Source organism: Dictyostelium discoideum, assembly GCF_000004695.1.
Source record: "Dictyostelium discoideum AX4 chromosome 5 chromosome, whole genome shotgun sequence".
NCBI lineage: Eukaryota > Evosea > Eumycetozoa > Dictyosteliales > Dictyosteliaceae > Dictyostelium > Dictyostelium discoideum.
The window spans coordinates 770,751-791,560 of NC_007091.3; the positions used below are offsets into that span (position 1 = coordinate 770,751).

Here is a 20,810-nt window from a genome sequence, read left to right on the forward strand (position 1 = left end):
ATTTCTTAAAAAAGAAATTTTAAAAAATTTCTTTTCAAATTAAAAAAAAATAATTAATTGGTATTAAGTGGTCAAGAAACCTCCAAAAAATTTTTAATTTTTTTTTTTTTTTTTTAACCCCCCCACCCCGGTCAAAAAAACTTTAAAAAAAAAAAGGCCGATTGGGGGAAAATATTTTTAAAATTTTTTAAAAAAATTAAAAAAAAATCCACCAAAAAATTTTTTTTTTTTTTTTTTTTTTCCCAAAATTAAATTAAATTAAATTAAATTAAATTATTAAAATTAATTAAAAAAAAAAAAAAATTTATTTCCCAAATTTTTTTTTTTTTTTTTTTTTTTTTTTTTTTTCCCAAAATATAATTCAATGAAGTTTTTTATTTTTAAAAAAAATTTTTTTTTTTTAATTTAATTTTTTTTTTTTTTGAAAATTTTTTTTTTTTAGCCATCAAATTATATTTTGAAAATATCTGGTTTTTCAAAAAAAAAAAAGTGTTGATTTTTTAATTTTTTAATTTTTTTTTTTTTTTTTTTTTTTTTTTCATCAATCCCATTTGTAACATTAATATATACATATAAAAAAAATAAACCATGTTTAGAAATTTAAATAAATTAGTTATCAATAATAATAATAAATCATTATTAACAACTGTTGTAAACAGAAATACATTTTTAACAACATCAAAACAACAATTTAATAGAAATAATAATAATAATAATAATAATAATAATAATAATAATAATAATAATAATAATAATAATAATAATAATAATAATAATAATAATAATAATAATAATAATAATAATAATAATAATAATAATAATAATAATTGGTTAAAAAATTCAATTTTAATTGGTAGTGGAATTGCATTTACAGCATTAACAATCGGAGTTGTATCAGCAGAAGATGAAACTAAAATTACTACACAAACATGGAGAGAAAGAATTATAAATAATTATCAAAATAGAATTAGAGAATATAGTACACCTGAAAAAATTTTCCAATGTTTTGCATCTGTTAAAAAAAATGGTATGTAAATTTAAATTTCAATTTATAAATTAAATAATATACACACACATATTAAAATTTTTTTTTTTTTTTTTTTATTATATTTTTTTAAGGTGAATCATTTATGACAGTTGAAGATTTTATTAGAGCAATTTTACCACACCAATTTAAAGCAGGATCAAATACATCAGTAAAATCAAAATCATTGAATATTAAAGATATTCCATACTCATTTAAGATAGCAGATGTTGATGGTGATGGATTGATTTCATTTGGTGAATTTATGTTCTTCTCTACACTTTTATCTATTCCAGAGGCAAGTGTACCAATTGCATTTAAGATTATGGATGTAAATGGCGATGGATCAATCGATGCCAATGAATTCAATTCAATTTTAAGGATTCTCAGTAACCAATCTCCATTTGCCAAGAATTCAATAGCAACAGCACCAAACACTGAATTCACAAGCCAAGGTTTCAACTCACATTTGTTTGGCAAGAAGGGTGATAAGCGTTTAACATTGGACCAATTCCAAAAGTTTTTATCACAATTACGTCGTGACGTTTTGCAATTGGAATTCAATTTCTACGATCCATCAGGCAGGGGACAAATTAGTCAAAGAGATTTCGGTCTTTTATTGATCTCCTATTCCAAATTGGGCCAATTGGAGCACCATATCAAGGCATTGTCATCATTGCCAAATAAAATCGATGCAAATAATAAAGGTATCTCATTCGACCAATTTGTGTCCTTTAACACACTTTTAGATAAATTACATGATGTCGAACTCTCTATGGACCTCTACAAAGGCATAAATCAACCTTTCACAAAATCACAATTCAAATATGTCTCAAAGATCATTTGTAACGTCGATCCACAACCAGAGGTCGTAAATACCGTTTATCAAGTTTTCGATACCGATAAAAATGGTGATTTAGCTAAAGATGAATTCGTTGAAGTAATGGAAAGAAGAAAATATAGAGGTCTTCAAAATGATCGTGATACTGGTATCTTCTCAAAATTCAAAAAAATTTTAAAAGTTTTAACTAATCAAGATTAATAATAATAATAATCATCATCAATAATAATAAACAATAATTACATTATGTTATCCCTCAATAAATATATATATAAAATAAAATTTAAAATAAATAATTTGTTATACTAGAAATTATTTTTTTATTTTTATTTTATTATTTTTTTTAATACTATTATTATTATTATTATTTCTTTCTAACTAATTCATTTAAACTTCTTTCTGTATCTGTAATTTGTGCATCAATATATTTACTTTGATTCTATATATGTGTGTGGTGTGGGGTATTGGTTAGTATAATAATTAATTTAAAAATAGTATATATATTTATATATATATTAATAACATACAATTAAACCTTTAACATCTTCTTCATCTTTTTGAACTTGTTGTTTTAATTCAGTTTTTAAAGAGGTCATTGGTGAGATAACAAACATTTTACCAACTGCTTTATAGGTTTTAGTTTCTGATGATAATGATTCTAATTCATTGATTGTAATTAAACATTTCTTTCTATCATTTTCTGCAATTTGAATACGTTGTTTGATTATATTTAAACTTCTACTTAATGTATATAGTTTTTCACGTGTTTCAAAAAATGCTTGTTTATCTAAAATTTCCATTATATATTATATTGTTGGTTTTTTTTTATTTTTTATTTTTGATGAAAACAAATTTTAATATCCCAATAGGTGAAAAAAAAAAAAAAAAAAAATCAAAAAAAGTGAAAAATTTCATTAAAAAAAAAAAAAAAAAAAAAATAAAATTGAAAATAATAACAAATGCAAAAATCAAATCTAAACAAGGGGTTTAAAAATAGTTTTTTTTTTTTTTTTTTTTTTTTTTTTTTTTTTTTTGAAATAATATTATTTACAATTAAATTTATTTATTTTCTTTTACTTTTCCTTTTTTTGGAATTAATTTTTTACTACTGGTTTTCTTCTTTTCTCTTTTCTTTGAATTATTGTCAGACATTTCTTTTAATAGAGTTGAAGCTGGACCAGCAAATCCTTGTTGTTCAGTTAAAGATTCTAATAAATTTTTTACAAGATTTAAATTTAAATCAACTTTTTGATTTACTTTATAATTTTCATTATCATCTTCATCAACATCTTTGTCATTATTATTAATATTATTATTATTATTATTATTACTTTTTTCAATATCATCAAATTCTTTTGGTAATTTGGTTGACTCCAATTCAAAAGAAGAAGCAATAATCTTTAAATTTAATTCTTGATCCATTCTTTCCATGTATTGTTTTATGGTTGATTTCTTTAAAAATTCAACATATTGGAATTCTTTTTCATCATCATCATCTTCATCTTCATCTTCATATTCTTCAAAACCATCATCTTCATCATCTTCATCATTTTCATCATCTTCATCATCATCTTTGTCATCACTATCTTCATAATTATCAATATCTTGGTACATATCATCATCATCGTCATCATCGTCGTCATAATCATCATCATATTTGTTATTATCAGTAAAACCCTTTAGTATATCCATGAATTTATTTGAATCAAATGAAATATTATCATCACCACCATTACCATAAGCACTACTTTTAGTTTTATTTTTAGAATTTCCAGATTTTTCGTTAAATTCTACACCATCAAATGAGGATAGTTGAGAAAGCATTGATTTGAATTGATTCGAAAAATCATTTATTAAATTTGAATCATTATTATTATTATTATTATTATTATTATTATTATTATTATTATTATTATTATTATTATTATTATTATTATTATTATTATTATTTTCTTTAACTTCTTTTTTACCTTCTTTATTTTGTTGTTGTTGTTGTTGTTGTTGTTGTTGTTTCTGTTGTTGTTTTTGACGATCATTTTCAAATTCTGTAATTAAATCTTCAAATTTATCAGGATTCTCTTCATTTAACCAATCATCCTCTGATTCAATTTTACTTTTATCAGATTCTTGTAAAATTTTTATCATTTCATCAACTGATTTTGAATTTGTAACTTGATCAATTAATTTATAAATTGATTCTTCTTCTTTATTATTATTATTATTATTATTATTAATATTATTTTTTAAATATTGATTTTTAGCAATTAATAATTTCTCTTTATATAATTTTGAACCAATAGTTTCATCATTGAAATAATTATTTGATTTTAATTGTTTTAAATAGTTTAACCAATTCAAATCATCATTGAATCTATGATATGAGGATACAGAATTCCTTTTGGATCTATTATAAACCATCTCTAAACCACAAATGATTTTAACACCTAATGATCTTGAATCGTAGGTTGGATGTGAGGGTTTTGGTAATTGTGGATGAAAATTCTTTGGACTATTCCATTGTTGAAGTTTTAACATTGCATAAAGACAACGAGTGAATCTAATATTGGTTGTTATCAATTGACCTGAATTACCAAACGAGTCTCTTTCTCTACTCATTGGAAATCTTTTCATTGTGCTAATGGTTTTCATATCATCTGAATCTCTATTATAAAATGTTGTTGTTATATCTGATATTAATTGTGGATATTGATTTAATAAATATCCAATCTCAATTGGTATCGCTGCTAATTTTATTTGATTTTGATCTTTTAAAAAATATTCACCATTATAAAATCTAAAAAATGAAAAAATAAAATTAATAAATCTATAAATATATATATATCTAAAATGAAAATGAAAATTAAAATAAAAATAAAATTACCTTTTTAATCTATTTTTTAAAATTTCATTAATTTCATTTGAAACTTTTGTAATAATATTATTTGAAGATGATGATAATATTGATAAAGCAGTATTTGTATCCATTTTATAAGGAATTGTATCTAATTGAGAAGGATCCGAAGGTAATGGTATTATATGAATTTCACCATTTTTTAAGTAAACTCTATTATTAGAATTTGTAGGTTTTATCCATTTTGGTAATGCTTGAGCAGTTTCAATTAATATAAATTCACCATCATTGTCTTTAATTGAAACAATTAATGATTGAAACTTTTTTGTTAATTCTAATAAAATATAAACTATAAACCATTCATCATCAATTGATTCTTCAAATTTAGTATTTCCATAAAAATGAATTGGTAGTTGTTGTTGTTGCTGTTGTTTCTTTTTATGGTCATAAATTTTTAAATTAAATGGTTCTTTTTGCCAAATATAATCTTTAATATAATTTAAAATTAAATATTCTTTAATTTCATTTAATTTATTTGTTATAGTGGTATTTTCGTTATTATTATTATTATTATTATTATTTTTATTATTATTATTATTATTATAATTTATTAAATGAGTGTCAAATATTCTATATTTTACAAAATTAATTTCTTCTTTATGTTTATTATTTAAAATATCATCACCATTATTATAAAAGTCTTCGAAATTATCAACAAACTGTGGAACCGCTCCACTATTTTTAGCTTTGTTCATTGTAATTATTTGAAAAATGAAAATGTGAAAAAAAAAAATAAAAAATAAAAAAAAATAAAAAAAAAAAAATTGAAAAATAAAATGAAAATTGGAAAGGGGGTACACCATTTAATAAATTTCATTAAAGGAAACCACAAACCCTTTTCCAATTTTTTCTTCATGTTTTAAATTTAATTTTTTTTAATTTATTGTTTTTTTTTTTTTAAAATGTGTTTTTTATTATTTTTAAAAAAAAAATCATTTGGCAAACACACTTGTTTTAACATTTTCCAAAAAACTATTTAAATATATATATTTTTTTTCTAAAAAAAAATATCATTTGACAAACACACTTGTTTTAACATCAATAATTTTCAAAATAATTCCATACTCATAATATATAAAATTTTTTTTTTTTTTTTTTTTTTTAATAAATGTTATTTATTTTAAAATTATTATTTTTATTATGTATTATTATTATAAAAATTAATGGAGAATTATCAAATTATTATCAATATGAAATTGATAAAAAAATAAATGATAGAATTAATAATGGTAGAGAAAGTTTAGAATCAATTAAAAAGAATTCAATATCAAATAGATGTTTGGAGGAATGTATGGAAATATTATCAAATGGTTGTAAGGATATGGATGATTTATCAAAGAGTAGATTAGCAGTTAAATTAACCAATTGTCATTTGGCAAAGAGTGGTCACAAACAGTATCCATGTAGATTTGATATGTCAATACAAGATTGTACATCTAAAATGGATCAAATGGCATTCTCAACCTATACAAATTTTTATATATCCACAGAAAATATTTGTTATTATCTATCACAGGAACTATTTCAACAACGTACAGAACAATCAATTAATAATCTTGTTACAAGTACACATAAAACTCAAACTGTGATTAATATATTACATTCAAAAGCAGATGACATCAATGAACAAGTTGACCTATCATTAAGCAATCAAAAAAAGTTATTACAAAATCAAAAACAATTAATCGACGATTTAGATAATAGTGCCAACACAATCAATGACATTGGTAAGAAATCCATTGAAATCGAACAATCCATAACTAAACAATCAAGACAACAACAACAATTAATCGATTCACATGATCAACTTTCAAAACAATATCATGATCAATCTAAACAATCATTGGAATTAATTAATGAAATTAAACAATCATCAGAAACAATGAATCAACAACAAAAACAATCATTAGAAAATCAAAATCATTTAATTCAATTACAATCTCAATCCATTCAATTCATTGAAACCATTGAAACCATCACTGATACTTCATTATCAAAATTGAAACAAGTAATAACCTTTCAAGACCAATTATTAGATGGTAATAAAATTATTATTACAATCTTAAATCAATTAAATTTACTTCAAAATTGGATTTTATCTGAAGTTATTGATTTTAAATCAATTTATTTTTATATTTCAATTTTTTTAATTGTATGTAAATTTTTAAATAAAAAAAAAAAAAAAAAAAAAAAAAATTATTAACAAAATATTTTAAATTATAATAATAATAAAATGAAAAAAAAAAGATATATTTAATATCATCAACAAAAAGAACCAAATCAACAAGAGTACCATTATTAATTGGATTAATTATTGATATTTTTGTTGAAAGATCAATTTGTTCAACAGTTTTATCATCTCCATCAACAACAACATCAACATTATTTAATTTATTATCAATTTTATTCAATATTCCAATAATTAAGTTTATAAGGGAAAATTATTTATTATTTACAAATACAACAACATCAACAACAACATCAACAACAACAACAACAGAATTCACAAATATTTTTTCAAATATTGATCAAAGTATACCAACATCAAGAGAAAATATTTATTTAATGATTAATAATATTAGAATAATTTTTATAGTTTATTCGTTGGTTATATTATTTTCATCATTTTGGTTTTATAAAGATTATGAAAAAGACAACCACCAAATGTTGGTTACAATTTTAAAAACAGTAAAAAAGAGTGAAAAAAAGTATAGCAATTTAAAGAATCTACTTTACGAAAAAGGTTTGCTCGACAAAAATGATAAAAGATTAAAAGATCATTCTTCTGTTGAAATTACTAAATTAATTGACTCTGTTGATGATAATAATTAATAAAAATGGAATTACAATTTTTAAAATATCTTCACAAAATTTACATTTTTACAAAACAAAACAAAAAAAAAAAAAAAAAAAAAAAAAAAAAAAAATCAAAAAAATAAATTTACATTTTTTACAAAACAGTCTTCAATAAATTTTCGGAGATCAAATAACAATATACAATGTTTTTCATTTTACTTTTTTTTCTCTTATCTTTGTTTTATTATAAAAAAATAAATAAATTAAATAAAAAAAAAAAAAAAAAAAAAAAAAGATTGATCTAAATTTAACTCTAACCCCTTCCCCCACACAAAACTTTAATATTTTTTTTATTTTTTTTTATTTTTTTTTATTTTTTGATGCTGGTTTAACACCAACCTACTCTATTGTTTAATTTTTGATTTAATTATTATTTTTATTATTATTATTATTATTTTTTTTTTTTTTAACTTTGGGGGTAATTTTTTTTTTTTTTTTTTTTTTTTTTTTAATAAAAAAAAATTTTTTTTTTTTTTCTATATTCACCAAATAGTAAAACTTCTTTTTACTCCCAAGTTAAATTAATTTATTTTGGGAATTTATGGGTAAGTAAAAAAATTTTATTAATTTTTTTTTTTTTTTAAAAAAAATTAAAAAAATTAAAAATTAAAAATTTTTTTTTTTAATTTAATTTTTTTGGGAAAAACCCCCCCCATATATTTTTATTTCCAAAAATTTTTTTAAATTTTTTAAAAAAAATTATTATTATTATTTTAAAATTAAGATATAAAAAAAAAAAAAAAAAAAAAAAAAAAAAAAAAAAAAAAAAAAAAAAATGAAATTAAATAAAATAATTTCAAATTATTTATTAATAATAATAATTTCATTAATAATAATAACAACATCAACAATTGTTAATGGTTGTAAAGATGTTGTATTAGATTATACAGAAGATGTACCAAGTAGTTCAACTTCAACATGTTTAGGAACAACGCCATCAGTAACATTTAATAATTATCAGGTTTATAGTGTTTTCAAAATTTCACCAACACCAATTTCAATTGCAACCGATGTAAATAAAAAGATAGTAACATTTAAATATGATACAACATATACTTTAAATTATAATGTTGGAGAAGGTTGTACAGAAAATACAAAAGCATTTAAATATGATTCATTATCACCACCAGTTGCACAATTCACAGTTACTCAAGGAAAATGCTCATACTCTGAAAGTTCCATAACAATAACAAATCCTCAATCAATATCAGAATATGAACTTAAATTAATTAATTCTACTAATGGTGGTGGTAATGGTATTATTAAATTAAATTCAACCAATCCAACTGCAACTATAAGTAAAAGTGGTCAATGGATATTATCAGATTCTAGTTTAGGTGCTTCATATGAACCATGTGAAAGAGTGATTTCAATTGATCAACCATCAACAGGCTATCCAGAGTTTACAATTACTTCACCAAGTTGTTATGGTAATAATGGTTCAATCGTTGTATCATCAGCTACTGCTTCAAGTTTCACTTCAATTACTTTAACAAATACATTGAATGGTAATTTAATTACATCATCAAGTGTTGGTTCATTCACTTCACTTGAAAGTGGTAATTATATATTATCATTGACAAGTAATGCTTGTGGAAAACAATTAATTCCTGTAGCCCTGGATCCAATAATGCCAAGATTAGCATTCACCTACACCGATGTAACATGTCCATCAAAACCAAAGATTAAAGTATCAATTGATGATCCAAATATCCCATCCACTGAAACATTTACAATGACAATCAATGGTATTGCATCAATTGATAATCTATTATCACCAATTATCACATTAGAAAATCAAACTTCTCTTCCATTTACATTCTCTTATAAAAATTGTTTATCAAGTTTTTCATTACCAATGAATCAACCACAAATGAATTTAGCATTTTCAATTGATAGCCAAGAGAATTCATTATACGATTGCTCATTAACATCATCATCATCGTCGATTAATTTAAATTATGATAAATCAAGTATTACAGATTTAAATGTTAAATTAGTTAATGATGGTAGTACTATAACACCAATTGATTCAAATTTAAATAAATATTCAATTAAAACTAATCAACAATTATCAATTTCATCATCATGTTATGTTAATCCATTATTCATTGAATTACCACAACCTGAACCAATTATAAATGTTGATGGTGGAATTAATGGAATAGGTTGTTATGAGAATACTACGATTTCAGTTTATAATCATTTAGATTTTTCATCAATAAAACTAGTACCATTAGATTCACCAACTACCTCTATACAATTAAATAGTGAAACTGGTCAATTTACAAATATTTATCGTAAATCTTATAATTTAGTTTACCAATATTGTTCAACATCAATTGAATCAAGTAAATTATTAAATCTTGCAAGTTCAACTTTAACTTCCTCTCAATATATTTTGGAACAAGATAGTACTACAAATGATTTAGATTGTAAAACTGGTGGTGTTACTGTAAAAGCAACTTTTATAAAATCAGATTCAACAAAATTAGATCCAATTTATTCTTTTTTTAATCCAAATCAAATTACACCAATTCAATTTAAAATCAATGATAATTGTATAATTGATTTAAATTTTAATCAAAATATTACTTTTAATTCAAATTGTAAGTATAATACTAAAATTATAAATATTTATTTTAATAATGATTACTAATAATAATAATTGTTTTATGAAAATAGATTTAAATTTAAATAATAAACCAATAATTAAAATTAATAATTCAACATGTTTATATTCAAATGATGGATCAATTGAAATTGATGGAAATGGTATTGATATTGGTAGTGTTTTAATTGGTGATCAATTATTTAGAAAATCTTCAAATGGAGTATATGGTGGTTTAAATGTTGGTAGTTATCAAGTTTCTTTAATTTATAGTACAATTAGTTCAAATCTATTTTGTGGTGGTCAAAAATATGATGTTGGTACCGTTACCATTGGTTCAATTGATTCTAGTTTTAATGTTGTTGTAAATTCAGTTTCAAATGCTAATTGTCAAACTAATGGTAATGATGGTTCAATTACAATTGAAAATCCAACAACATTTAAATCAATTTCAATAGCAAGTGGTGGTGGTGGTGGTACAAATGTTGCAGTTAATGGTGTTTTATCAAATTTACAATCAGGTTTACATAAAGTTGATTTCGAAAGTATTGATTCAAAATGTAAAGGTTCATTCCCAGTTTTTGTTGGTAGTGCAGGTACAGAACCAACTATTACTTTAAATTTAATTCAACCTTCAACATGTTATTCTGATCCTTCAATTTCATCAGTTTCAAATGTTATTGGTGATGGTATTCTCTCTATTGGTATATTTAATTCATCAGGTGATAGTACGGAAGTTTCAAAAGTAATTGATGTAAATTCAAATAATTTACAATTCACAAGTCAAACTGGTGCTATACCAATTTCACCAGGTAATAAAGTGTTAATCATTTATTCCGGTACATGTGCTTATAGAAAAACTATAACAATTCCACATACCGATCCATCATTATCATATAGTTCAACCTTTGATTACAATTGTTTTAATCAATTTGAAAATGGTATAATTTCAAGTTCATTAGAATCAAATTTCAATGTTGTTATAAATTCAGTTAAAGTTACAACAACAACACCAACACCAACACCAACTACTACAACTTCAATTATTAATAACTCACCATTTGTAATTAATAATTTACAAAGTGGACAATATTCAGCATTAGTTAAATGGAACTCAGTTTGTCAATCAGTATTACCAATTGTAACGAAATCAGTTAGCCCAATAACACCACCACCACCAACTTTTACAATTACTCATGATACTTCAACTTGTTTATCAGATTATAACTATCATTTACAAATTACAAATATGGAAAAATATTCGAGCGTTTCAATTAACGGTAGAATTCAAGATGATTCAAATGGTAATTTCTTTATGTTACCAGTTACAAGTGGTGAAATCATTTATAAAGATAAATCTACTCAATGTATTGGTAAGGTTAATTTCAATTTTGACCCTTTGACAACAACCGCCACTCCTTTATCAACAAATCCAAACATTAATAAAACATTTGAAACATGTCATGGATCATGTGATGGAACATTACAAATTAGTAATAATATTTTAAATGAAACTTATTATCATTATTCATCAATTTCAATTAGAGAGAATAGTAAAAGATTTTTAACACCATTCAAACCATCAATGTCATCCGGTATTAATTATTATGGAATTTCAACAACAAATTTATTATTTAATGAAATTGGTAAATCGAATCCATTTTGTATAATTTCAAAACCAATTTCATTTACATCTTTTGAACCGATAATTGTAAATTTAAATGGTGAATCATGTTTAGTATTTAATAATGATACCGATATGGTTTTATATACAAATGTAACAAACCCACAAACAAATATATCAACCATTGTAGTTTCATATAAGGGTAGTTCAAAGAATATTGGCTCCATTGAAGCTATGGTCAGAGTATTTGATGATGAAAATAGTGATATTGAATCATTGCCAACTAGTTTAACTGCAACTTATAAATTGGTTAATACTAATACACCAAGTTCAATAATTCCATCAACAAGTAATAGCATTGCTGATTATGATAATTTATCATTTGGTAATTATTTATTAACAGCATCAATCACTAATAAACAATGTAAAAGATCTTTAGTACAATCATTTAAATTGGATAATACAACCAATAATGCATTCTTAATTAAATTAGATACTACCAATTATTGTGAAGCTGTTAGAATAGTACCATTCAATATGAATCTATTATTTAACTATTATATCACAAATTCATCAGGTGGTTTAGTTTATCAATATTTAAATAAAACCGGTGTTGTAATTAGTGATTATTTGGATAGTGAAATGCAATACACTGTAAAAGCAGTTCAAATCAATAGTAATGGTGGTGATCAATATATAAGCTCATGTAATTTGATTGTCCAATCAAAAATTTGCCCTGTTAATAATGATTCTCAAATTAAATTAATCGTTGGTTTAGCATTAGGTTTATTGGTTGCTGCTTTCATCATAGTATATGCTATCTATAAATTAAGACAAAGACAAATTAAAAAGAATAATAATGAAAAATTAAAAGAAAATGAACATCCTCAAGAAGATGATGATCAAGAAGAAGAAATTGATGAAAATTATCGTCATCATAATATGATGGTTGAAATGTAAAATTAAATTTAAAAAAAAAAAAAAAAAAAGGAAAACAAAAAAAAAAAAAAACAAATTTTAAAAAAATATATTTATATATGTATATTTAAAAAAATAAAATAAATATTGTAATAATATTCTTAAATATTTATTTATTTATTTATTTATTTATTTATTTATTTATTTATTTATTCATTTATTTTATTTTTAATTTTACATTATTATTATTTTGTGTGAATTTATTTTATAAATTGGCTCCAACTATTTATAGATTATTTTGATCATTTTTATTTCTATTTAATTGAGAAATCTCAAGTTCTTTAATCTCTTTTTCTAATAATTTAATTTCTTCATCAATTTTAATTAATTTTTCAACATTTATTATATCCTGTGTATCATTTGAATTATTATTAATTAAATTATTATTTTTATTTTTACTATTATTATTATTATTATTATTATTATTACCATAACAATCAGATTGATGGTAAAAATTTATTATTCTTTCAATAATTTCACTTTTTTTTCCTTTAACATTTTTAATTCCTAATTCTCTAGCAATTTTTGCAACTTCTTTGTATAATTTATTATTTAAATTTTCTTTTGTATAAAAATTGATTTGTTTATTTAAATTTTCTTTAATATATAAATTGTTTTCTTTATCCATTTTCTATTTATTGTTGATTCAAATTAAAATAAATATTTTCAATTTTATTTTTATTGTATTTTTTTTTTGAAAAAAAAAAAAAAAAAAAAAAAAAAAAAAAAAAATTAATTTAAAGATTAAATTAAAATTCTATAATTGGTTCGAAAAAAAAAATAATATAAGGATAAAAATTAATTTCAAATAAAAAAAAAAAATAAAAATATATATATATATATATATATATATATATATATAGTAAGTGGATGGGTAATGGAATATTAAAATAAATTTATTATTCTAATTTGTTTGTACATAATTAATTTTACTAATGAAAAAAAAAAAAATTTTTATATATCATATTTAATTTTAAAAAAAAAAGGTTAAAATTATTGATTAATTGGTGATACATTTGAAACCAAAATTGAATTTATATTGATTAATTTTTTTTTGATATGATTTAATTTTTTAAATCTTTTCAAATGGTTGGTTCCCTATAAAAAAAAAAATAAAAAATAATAAAAAGTGTTAGCATGGTGATTTTTTTTTTTTTTTTTTTTTTTTTTTTTTTTCCTCTTTGGACTGTGGTGATATATGAATACTATAATACCCACGTCTTTTTTTAATTTTTTATTAATCTTTTTTTTCTGGTGGTTTCCATTATTATTATTACTATTTACATCACTATCATTTGTATCATCATCGCTATTTTTATCCGATTTACTATCATCATCATCATCACAATCATTATTATCTTTTTTAATATTATTAGTATTATTATTAATAGTATTATTATTATTATTATTATTATTATCCAAATAAAGTTGTTTATCTAAAATTGATAAATCTATTGAATTGAATTCTTTTTTTGGTAATAAAGGAGAAGATGGAGGTGGTGGTGGAGTTATTCTATGCTGAAGACGTTGATAATTAAAATTATGTTGTTGTTGTTGTTGTTTGGTAAATGAAGTTGCATTAACCAACAATATTAGATTTATACATTCAGAATCATGTTGTTCCAAAACACACGTATTTGATCTCATCCCTTTTCAATTATTGTACTTTTTTTTTTTTTTTTTAATTTAAATTTTTTTTTTTTTGATCGTATCTTTTTTTTTCTTTTTTTTGTTGTTGTTGTGCGACAAAAATATAAAAATATAAAAATATAAAAATAAAAAATATAAAATTAAAATTATAAAAAAAAAAAAAAATGGAATAAAAAAAGTGGAAAGAAAAAAAAAAAAAAAAAAAATTAAAAAAATATAAAATATAAAAAAAAAGTAAAAATGAAATTTAGATGGATGGGATGAATGGGAAATTTATAAACAATTGTTTAATAAAAAATATATAAATAAATTTAAAATGTAGATTCTTTAAAAAAAATAAAAAAAAAAGTAGAGGTCACTACACTAACTGTCAGTTAAAAAAAAAAAAAAAATAAAAAAATAAAGAGAAAAAAAAAAAAATAAAAAAAAAAAATAATTAAAAAAATAAAACAACAAGTGGGTTTATTATTTTCATTTTTTATTTAATTTTTATTAATTTTTATTTTTTATTAAAAATTTAATAACTTAATTTCAAAAAAAATATTTAAATAAATAAATTTTAAATATTTAATTAAAAAATTAATTAAAAATTAAAAATTAAAAAATTCTTTATTAAAAAAAAATTAATTTTTAAAATTTAAAATTAAAAAAAAAAATTAAAAATTAAAAAAAAAAAAAAAAAAGTGGATTAGAAAAAAAAAAAAAAAAAAATAATCAAAATGATAAAAGGAGGATTTATAATTATTTTTATTATTATTATTTTTTTTTTTTTTAAATTTTAAATTTTTTTTTTCAATTTATAAAATTTTGATCTTCAAGTATTAAAATCAAATCAAATCAAATCAAGAATCAATCTGAAAAATTTAATAAATAAATAAATAAATCCAATTATACATATCGAAAAAAAACCTTTAATATTATAAAAAAATATTATGATAATGAGATTAAAAAAAAAAAAAAAAAAAAAAAAAAAAATAAAAAAATAAAAATATGAAAAATAATTTATATAATAATAATAATAATTAAAAAGAAAATGAATACTATAATTATTTTAATAATTTTTATTTGTAGATAGATATCAAAAATAACAACACCAACCGCCACAACCAATAAAAAAATAAAAATAAAATTTTTAGAAAAAAAAAAAAACAACAATGATTTCCTTTATTTATTTATTTATTTATTTCCACTACTTTTTTTCCAAATACGATTATTTAATTTTTACCTTTTTTATAAATTAAATGTTGTAAAATACCATGATAACATTTATTACTCTATTAACATAAAAAGAAACTTCTAATTTAAGTATGTTTCAATTGTTGTTTATATGATTTTCTCCTAAATACGATTAGTGTTAGTGTTTCTTTTATCTGTGTGTGGGTGTGTGTGAGAGATAGGGAGAGAGTGTGTGTGTGTGTGTGTAATTTTTTGAATTATATATTTATTTAATTAAATTTTTTTTTTTTTTTTTTTTTTTTTTTTTTCCGCATGCATTTTTCACATCCCAAAGGTTTTTTTTTTTTTTTTTTTTTTTTTTTATTTTAAAATGGAAAATATTAATTATAAATATAAATAAATATATTTATAACTCAATGTATTTATTTGTTGTTTGTTAAAAATAGAAACAGTATATAGAAGTAGTAGTGGGGAGTGAGTAAGTGTGGGTGGTTGGTAGTAGATTTTCTATATTGAGAGAATTTGTGTGAAAACGTGTGGGCTTAATTAATTTGGAAATAATTTATTTTAACGGTAATCATATATTATGATATATGTATACTTGTGAGTGAAAGATAGTGTGTGAGTGTGGGAGTGTGGGAGTGCCCACTCACTATTTCTATTCATATTTTATATATTTTTTCAATAATGTCCTATTATATCATATTCATTGATTATGGTTGATGTTGTTATTTTGTTGTTTTTTTTTTTTTTATTTAAAAAAAATATAATTTTTATTTTTTTTTATTTTTATGGATATATATGATAATAATTTGTATTTACATGGTGGTGGTGTTGGTGGTGTTTTAAAATTTTTTATACTTATATATATAAAATTTATATTTTTGAAAAATTGTATAATAGCAACAAAAACAAAACAAAATAAAAAAAAAAAATAAATAAAAAAATAAAAAAAAAAAGCATACAATATTAACAACCACCAAATCTTGATGGTATTGGAAAAATTAAAAATTTTATGTTTATTTTATTAAACAATTAATTTTGTCTCTGCATATATGCATGTGTGTGAGAGAGTGTGTGTGTTTTAGTGTGTTTAATATATCTTTTACCCACACATCCATTTTTATTGATATGATTCTATATTTGGACAATTTAATTTTTTTTTGTTATTATTTATGTTGTATGTAAAATAATTAAATTTAATTATATGTACAACAATACCTATATAGCACATTTATATTAAATTTAAAATTTTATTTATCTATTTTTTTTTTTTAATTATTTAATTATTTTTTTTATTTTTTATTTTTGTTTTTTTTTTTTATTTTTTTCTAATCAATTATTTAAATAAAAAAAAATAAATTTCATTTTTTTAGTAACCAAAATAAAAAAAAATAAATAAATAAATAAATTTTAAATTAAAAAAAATTATTATTATTTTAAAAATAAAAAAAAAAAAATAGGAATTATAATAATAATTTTAAATTTTAAAAATAATAATATTAATAATAATAATCATAATAAATTAAAATAAAAAATGAAAAATAATACTAAAATAATAGAAACTAAATGCAGTATGGAGCAAATAAATGTATCTCCAAAATACTATGATATAATTTCCTTTGGATATTTTCCAAATTATTTTAATATTAATAATTCAACAAATTCTATTGAAAATCAATCAAATAATATTAAAGAATATAAAATTTCCATTTTGGAAGATTTCCAAGAAAATGATAATCAAACTAATAAATTATGTACAACTATAACAAATAATATTAAAATCATAAAAAAAATCAGTAAATCAAAAAAATTAAATTCAAAATCACATATTTTTAAAAAAAGAAATTTTAAATCAAATTGTACTTCATCAAATCAAAATTCAAATAATGTAATTGCAACTTTAATTTTACCAAAAATTGATGATAATAATAATAATAATAATAATGATCAAATTGAAAATAATTCAATTAATTGTATAAATAATAATAATATTAATAATAATATAAATGAAAATAATAAATTTACATGGGTTTACTATCATTATGATTGTAATGGTAAAAGAAAATCAATATACGATGATAATGAAATGTCAGAATTGTCAACTACCCCATTTCCAAAAAATCATATTTGTTCAAAATGTTCATCTAGCCAACGTTCTGTATTTAAATTAAATAAATTTGGTAAATTAGATTGCTCATTTTGCTTAAATAATAATAATAATACTACTACTACTACTACTACTACTCCACAACCAAATTCCGATTTTAATTAAAAAAAAAAAAAAAAAAAAATATATAAAAAAAAAAAAACATGGAAATAAATTAAAAAAAAAAGATGGAAAAAAAAATAAAAAAATATAAAAAAAGATGGAAATAATAAATAATAAAAAAAAAAAAATCTTAAAGATTGATTTAATAAATTAAAAAAAAAAATAAAAAAAAAAAAAAATTTTTTTTTTTTAAAATAATTATAATTTTCTGTTTTAGTTTCATCTGTTGTGATTCAAACAAAATGTTGCCATTAATTTTTTAGTTTTTTTTTTTCTTTTAATTTTTTTTTTAATTTTTTTTTAATTTTTTTTTTAATTTTTTTCAAAATAAAAAAATCTTTTTTTTTTTTTTTTTTTTTTTTTTTTTTTTAATTTAAAATTTATTTATTTATTTATTTATTTATTTAATTTATTTATTTATTTATTTATTTATTTATTTATTTATTTATTTATTTATTTATTTTTAAAAATAATTAAAAACATTAGACGCAACAAATAAAACTAAAAAAAGAAATAAAAGAAAGAAAAATATATATTTAGAAAATGATAAAAACTTCAATTAAATTATTAAATAGGAATAGTAATAATTATAGAAATTACTTTTTAAAAATTAAAAATAAAAATGTTTTAGTAAAATCAAATAATAATAATAATAAAAATAATAATAATATATTTAAAAGAAATTATAATACACAAACATCATTAAATACTGATACTCAAAGACAACAACAACAACAAAAACAACAACAACAACAACAAAATAATATAGAATCTTCAATTGATCCAATTTTAAATGATAATTCTAATGAAGATGATTTAGAGATTAAAGATCCTTTAATTATTTTCAATACAGTTTGGAATAAATTGGAACAAAAGTATGGTGCTAATAATATGAGATTTCCACAAGAGATCATATTGGTAGCAGGTGCACCAGGTTCTGGTAAAGGTACCAATACCCCTTTCATGAGCAGTGTCAGAGGTATCACTGCAGATCCAATTGTAATGAGTTCTTTATTAAATAATGAAGAAGCAAAGAAGATTAAATCATCAGGTGGTATGGTTAGCGATAGTAATGTATTGGAATTATTTTTAGAGGAATTAAGAAAACCATGCTATAGATCGGGTGTTGTTGTGGATGGGTTTCCAAGAACCAATATTCAAGTGGAACTTACTAATGCACTCTATCAAAAGATGAAGCAAATGAGAAAGGTATACTACAACACACCATTGGCACCCTTCTTCCCTCGACCAATATTTAGGGTAACGGTGCTATTCGTTGGCGAGAAGGAATCTGTAGATAGGCAATTAAGAAGGGGTGACATAACTCGTGATACTAATGTGAAGCTAAAAGAGCAAGGTTTGCCTCTCTTGGAAGAACGTGACACGGATCTTTCTGAAGAGGCGGCAAGAAAGAGATACAAGATTTTCAGAGATCACTATTCAACCTTACAAACTTTGAAAAAACATTTCCCATTCTCAATTATCGATGCCTCAAAGTCTTTGGATAAAGTTCAACAAAGTATAATCAAGGAGTTTAAATATCAATCCTCTTTGGAACTCTCTCAAGAAACCTTTGATTTAGTTCAACGTATACCATTGGTCACTGATATCATTCAACATGCACGTGTTGATTTAATCACTCGTTTAGATGAATATCAAAATAGACATAACATCCTTTTCACTTCAGTGGTTCATGTAATTGAAAAAGAATTTTTACCAACAATTCGTCGTCAAGCTATCGCTGGTAGTACGATGCTTAGAATAACAAATAGTATTTTCTCATCATCATTGGCAGTCGATATGGCTTTGGATCTCTTATCAGAGAGAGGTTTCAGAGTTACCTTTGATATTAAAACAACTTATATACCACGACGTATTGATCCAATAACTCATGAAATTACAAATTTAACAAAACAAGAATACCAATTTAAATTAGATTTTGAAAAACCTGCAATTCGTGATTTAAGTCAAGCTGTTAAAATTAATTTAAATTAATAAAAAAATAAATAAATAATAATAATAAAATTAATTATTTATTTCATTTTTATTCAAATTTTCTTTTTTATTTATTTCTTTTTTTTTTTTTTAATAAATTATTTATCTATTTATTTTATTTTTTTTTTTGTTTTTTTTTTTATTATTTATTTATTTATTTTTATTTATTTTTATTTGTAAAAACCACCAGTAACAAAAAAAAAAAAAGTTGACCGGAAAATAAAATTTTCGCTCCACTATAACCTTTTACAAAAAAAAAAATAAAAATAAAAAATAAAAACTTTTTAACCAGAATTCCGGAAAACAAAAATAAAAATATTGTTTTGAGAAAATTCGTGTAATGAAAGTAAAAAATTTTGGTGGCTTTTTTTAAAATATCAAAGGAGAAATGTGGAAAAAAAAAAAATGAAAATAAAAAACGTTATTTTAATGAGGTCTAAAAACCAAAATTATAAAATAAAAAAAAAAAAAATAAAAAAATAAAAAAATAAAAAAATGATAAATGATTAGTTGTAGAATTAATTAATTAATTTATTTAGTTGAATTTTTTATTTTTTTATTTTTTTATTTTTTTTTTTTGTTAATGTTACCCCAATCTAATTCTTTTTGACAAAAAAAAAAAAAGAAAAAAAAAAAAAAAATCATATAACCTTTGAATTGAAAAGCCAAAGATTTTAACTTTCAGAAAAAAAAAAAATTAAAAAAAAAATAAAAAAAAAATTGATTTTTTAAAATAACGCCATCATTTAAAAATGCTGATGCATATTCCTAAATTTCCTTTTTTGTTGGAATTATTTTTATTTATAAACTTTTTTTTTTAAAAAAAAATGATCATATTAATTTATGGTGCAACACACCTTTGTATAAAAAAA

The 20,810-nt window shown here is 20.6% G+C and overlaps 9 protein-coding genes across 9 annotated transcripts; 5 read left to right on the forward strand and 4 right to left on the reverse strand.

Annotated features, from left to right (window-relative positions):
- Positions 1 to 588: 588 nt before the first annotated feature.
- Positions 589 to 2,066, forward strand: DDB_G0287825 (hypothetical protein; the record flags this gene model as incomplete). Its single annotated transcript, XM_631989.1, has 2 exons — positions 589 to 1,027; positions 1,120 to 2,066. 2 exons carry the CDS (start codon positions 589 to 591, stop codon positions 2,064 to 2,066), a joined length of 1,386 nt encoding a protein of 461 aa, XP_637081.1.
- A 163-nt stretch (positions 2,067 to 2,229) lies between these two features.
- pfdn1 (prefoldin beta-like domain containing protein) lies at positions 2,230 to 2,665 on the reverse strand (the record flags this gene model as incomplete). Its single annotated transcript, XM_631990.1, has 2 exons — positions 2,230 to 2,304; positions 2,393 to 2,665. The coding sequence occupies 2 exons, from the start codon at positions 2,663 to 2,665 to the stop codon at positions 2,230 to 2,232; spliced, it is 348 nt and encodes a 115-aa protein (XP_637082.1).
- A 259-nt stretch (positions 2,666 to 2,924) lies between these two features.
- Positions 2,925 to 5,471, reverse strand: ecd (SGT1 protein; the record flags this gene model as incomplete). Its single annotated transcript, XM_631991.1, has 2 exons — positions 2,925 to 4,659; positions 4,747 to 5,471. 2 exons carry the CDS (start codon positions 5,469 to 5,471, stop codon positions 2,925 to 2,927), a joined length of 2,460 nt encoding a protein of 819 aa, XP_637083.1.
- Positions 5,472 to 5,884: 413 nt separating this feature from the next.
- On the forward strand, positions 5,885 to 7,608 carry DDB_G0287831 (hypothetical protein; the record flags this gene model as incomplete). Its single annotated transcript, XM_631992.1, has 2 exons — positions 5,885 to 6,928; positions 7,024 to 7,608. 2 exons carry the CDS (start codon positions 5,885 to 5,887, stop codon positions 7,606 to 7,608), a joined length of 1,629 nt encoding a protein of 542 aa, XP_637084.1.
- A 799-nt stretch (positions 7,609 to 8,407) lies between these two features.
- On the forward strand, positions 8,408 to 12,827 carry DDB_G0287833 (hypothetical protein; the record flags this gene model as incomplete). The annotated part of the gene is made up of 2 exons (XM_631993.1): positions 8,408 to 10,241; positions 10,318 to 12,827. 2 exons carry the CDS (start codon positions 8,408 to 8,410, stop codon positions 12,825 to 12,827), a joined length of 4,344 nt encoding a protein of 1,447 aa, XP_637085.1.
- A 244-nt stretch (positions 12,828 to 13,071) lies between these two features.
- Positions 13,072 to 13,473, reverse strand: DDB_G0287835 (hypothetical protein; the record flags this gene model as incomplete). The annotated part of the gene is made up of 1 exon (XM_631994.1): positions 13,072 to 13,473. One exon carries the CDS (start codon positions 13,471 to 13,473, stop codon positions 13,072 to 13,074), a length of 402 nt encoding a protein of 133 aa, XP_637086.1.
- Positions 13,474 to 13,838: 365 nt separating this feature from the next.
- Positions 13,839 to 14,492, reverse strand: DDB_G0287893 (hypothetical protein; the record flags this gene model as incomplete). The annotated part of the gene is made up of 2 exons (XM_631995.1): positions 13,839 to 13,943; positions 14,064 to 14,492. The coding sequence occupies 2 exons, from the start codon at positions 14,490 to 14,492 to the stop codon at positions 13,839 to 13,841; spliced, it is 534 nt and encodes a 177-aa protein (XP_637087.1).
- Positions 14,493 to 17,208: 2,716 nt separating this feature from the next.
- On the forward strand, positions 17,209 to 17,946 carry DDB_G0287837 (hypothetical protein; the record flags this gene model as incomplete). Its single annotated transcript, XM_631996.1, has 1 exon — positions 17,209 to 17,946. The coding sequence occupies one exon, from the start codon at positions 17,209 to 17,211 to the stop codon at positions 17,944 to 17,946; it is 738 nt and encodes a 245-aa protein (XP_637088.1).
- Positions 17,947 to 18,486: 540 nt separating this feature from the next.
- On the forward strand, positions 18,487 to 19,938 carry DDB_G0287839 (adenylate kinase; the record flags this gene model as incomplete). The annotated part of the gene is made up of 1 exon (XM_631997.1): positions 18,487 to 19,938. The coding sequence occupies one exon, from the start codon at positions 18,487 to 18,489 to the stop codon at positions 19,936 to 19,938; it is 1,452 nt and encodes a 483-aa protein (XP_637089.1).
- Between the last annotated feature and the right edge of the window lie 872 nt (positions 19,939 to 20,810).